Raw genomic sequence first — 916 nt, 5'->3', positions numbered from 1 at the left:
ATGGTGTTGTGCGCGGGGATTGGTGTGGTGTTCTGCGTGCACTTGCGGCTGCTGTTGGGCGATGGTGTGTGGGAGGAGGTGAGAGGTTTGACGGAGGAGGAGGTGAAGGAGCTGGAGGAGGGGAAGGTTGGGGCGGCGGACGGGGCGGAGTGCGCGGTGTGCCTGGAGGAGATGGTGGAAGGGGAGGTGGCGCGGGTGCTGCCGGGGTGCCGCCACGCCTTCCACGGCCCCTGCGTCGACAACTGGCTCCGACTCCGCTCCGCCTGCCCCCTCTGCAGAGCTCGCCTCCTCCCTCTTCTCTCTCAACCCAAATCCCAACTTCAACTCCCTTCTTCTTCTTCTTCTTGTTTCCAATGTTAATTCTCTTTCAATCACTAGACCACTTACCTCCAACTAAAAAAAAAAAACACTAGATTACCGATGTATATTTGTTATAATTATTAATTGGAGAATTAGTGGAGGAGTTTTCCTTAGTTGAATGATTTGTTATATATATTTTCCATTCTCTGTGGAGGATGGAAGTTGGGCAACAAGTCATACTGAGTGCAACCGGGGGTTGTGATATTTTGGGTTCCTGGAGAAATATGGATCCTCTTCGGTTTCATGGTTTATACTTCTCCTTACGTAATATTTTTTGAGTTAAAAGAATTGAAGAGAGTATTTGGTTTGAGAAGGTGGAGATCTAAAATCAAAATCAGAATGGATGATTCTCATTCTAACCATTTAGTTGGAAGAAATCTCATTTCGATTTCGATTTCAGAGTAGAATGAAACGACTCAACTTATATAGAACTCAATCCTTACTCTCCCGTGTGAATTCAAATTTCTATTCGAATTCCGATTCCGATTTTGATTCTAGTTACGAACCTAATACTTCAGAGAATTTGATCATTCCGACTCCGATTCCAAACTATTTC

At 45.6% G+C, this 916-nt stretch overlaps 1 protein-coding gene across 1 annotated transcript; it reads left to right on the top strand.

The window, feature by feature from the left end:
* LOC105042610 (E3 ubiquitin-protein ligase ATL23-like) lies at window positions 1-360 on the top strand. Its single transcript, XM_010919895.4, has one exon. It carries the CDS (start codon window positions 1-3, stop codon window positions 358-360), a length of 360 nt encoding a protein of 119 aa, XP_010918197.2.
* Window positions 361-916: the final 556 nt, after the last annotated feature.

Source organism: Elaeis guineensis, chromosome 4 (assembly GCF_000442705.2).
Source record: "Elaeis guineensis isolate ETL-2024a chromosome 4, EG11, whole genome shotgun sequence".
In the NCBI taxonomy this organism is placed as follows: domain Eukaryota; kingdom Viridiplantae; phylum Streptophyta; class Magnoliopsida; order Arecales; family Arecaceae; genus Elaeis; species Elaeis guineensis.
This window is presented reverse-complemented; position numbering and strand designations above follow the sequence as displayed.

Bases quoted from the DNA above. Each gene is read 5' to 3' on its own strand.
- LOC105042610 (XM_010919895.4), top strand. From the start codon at position 1: ATGGTGTTGTGCGCGGGGATTGGTGTGGTGTTCTGCGTGCACTTGCGG.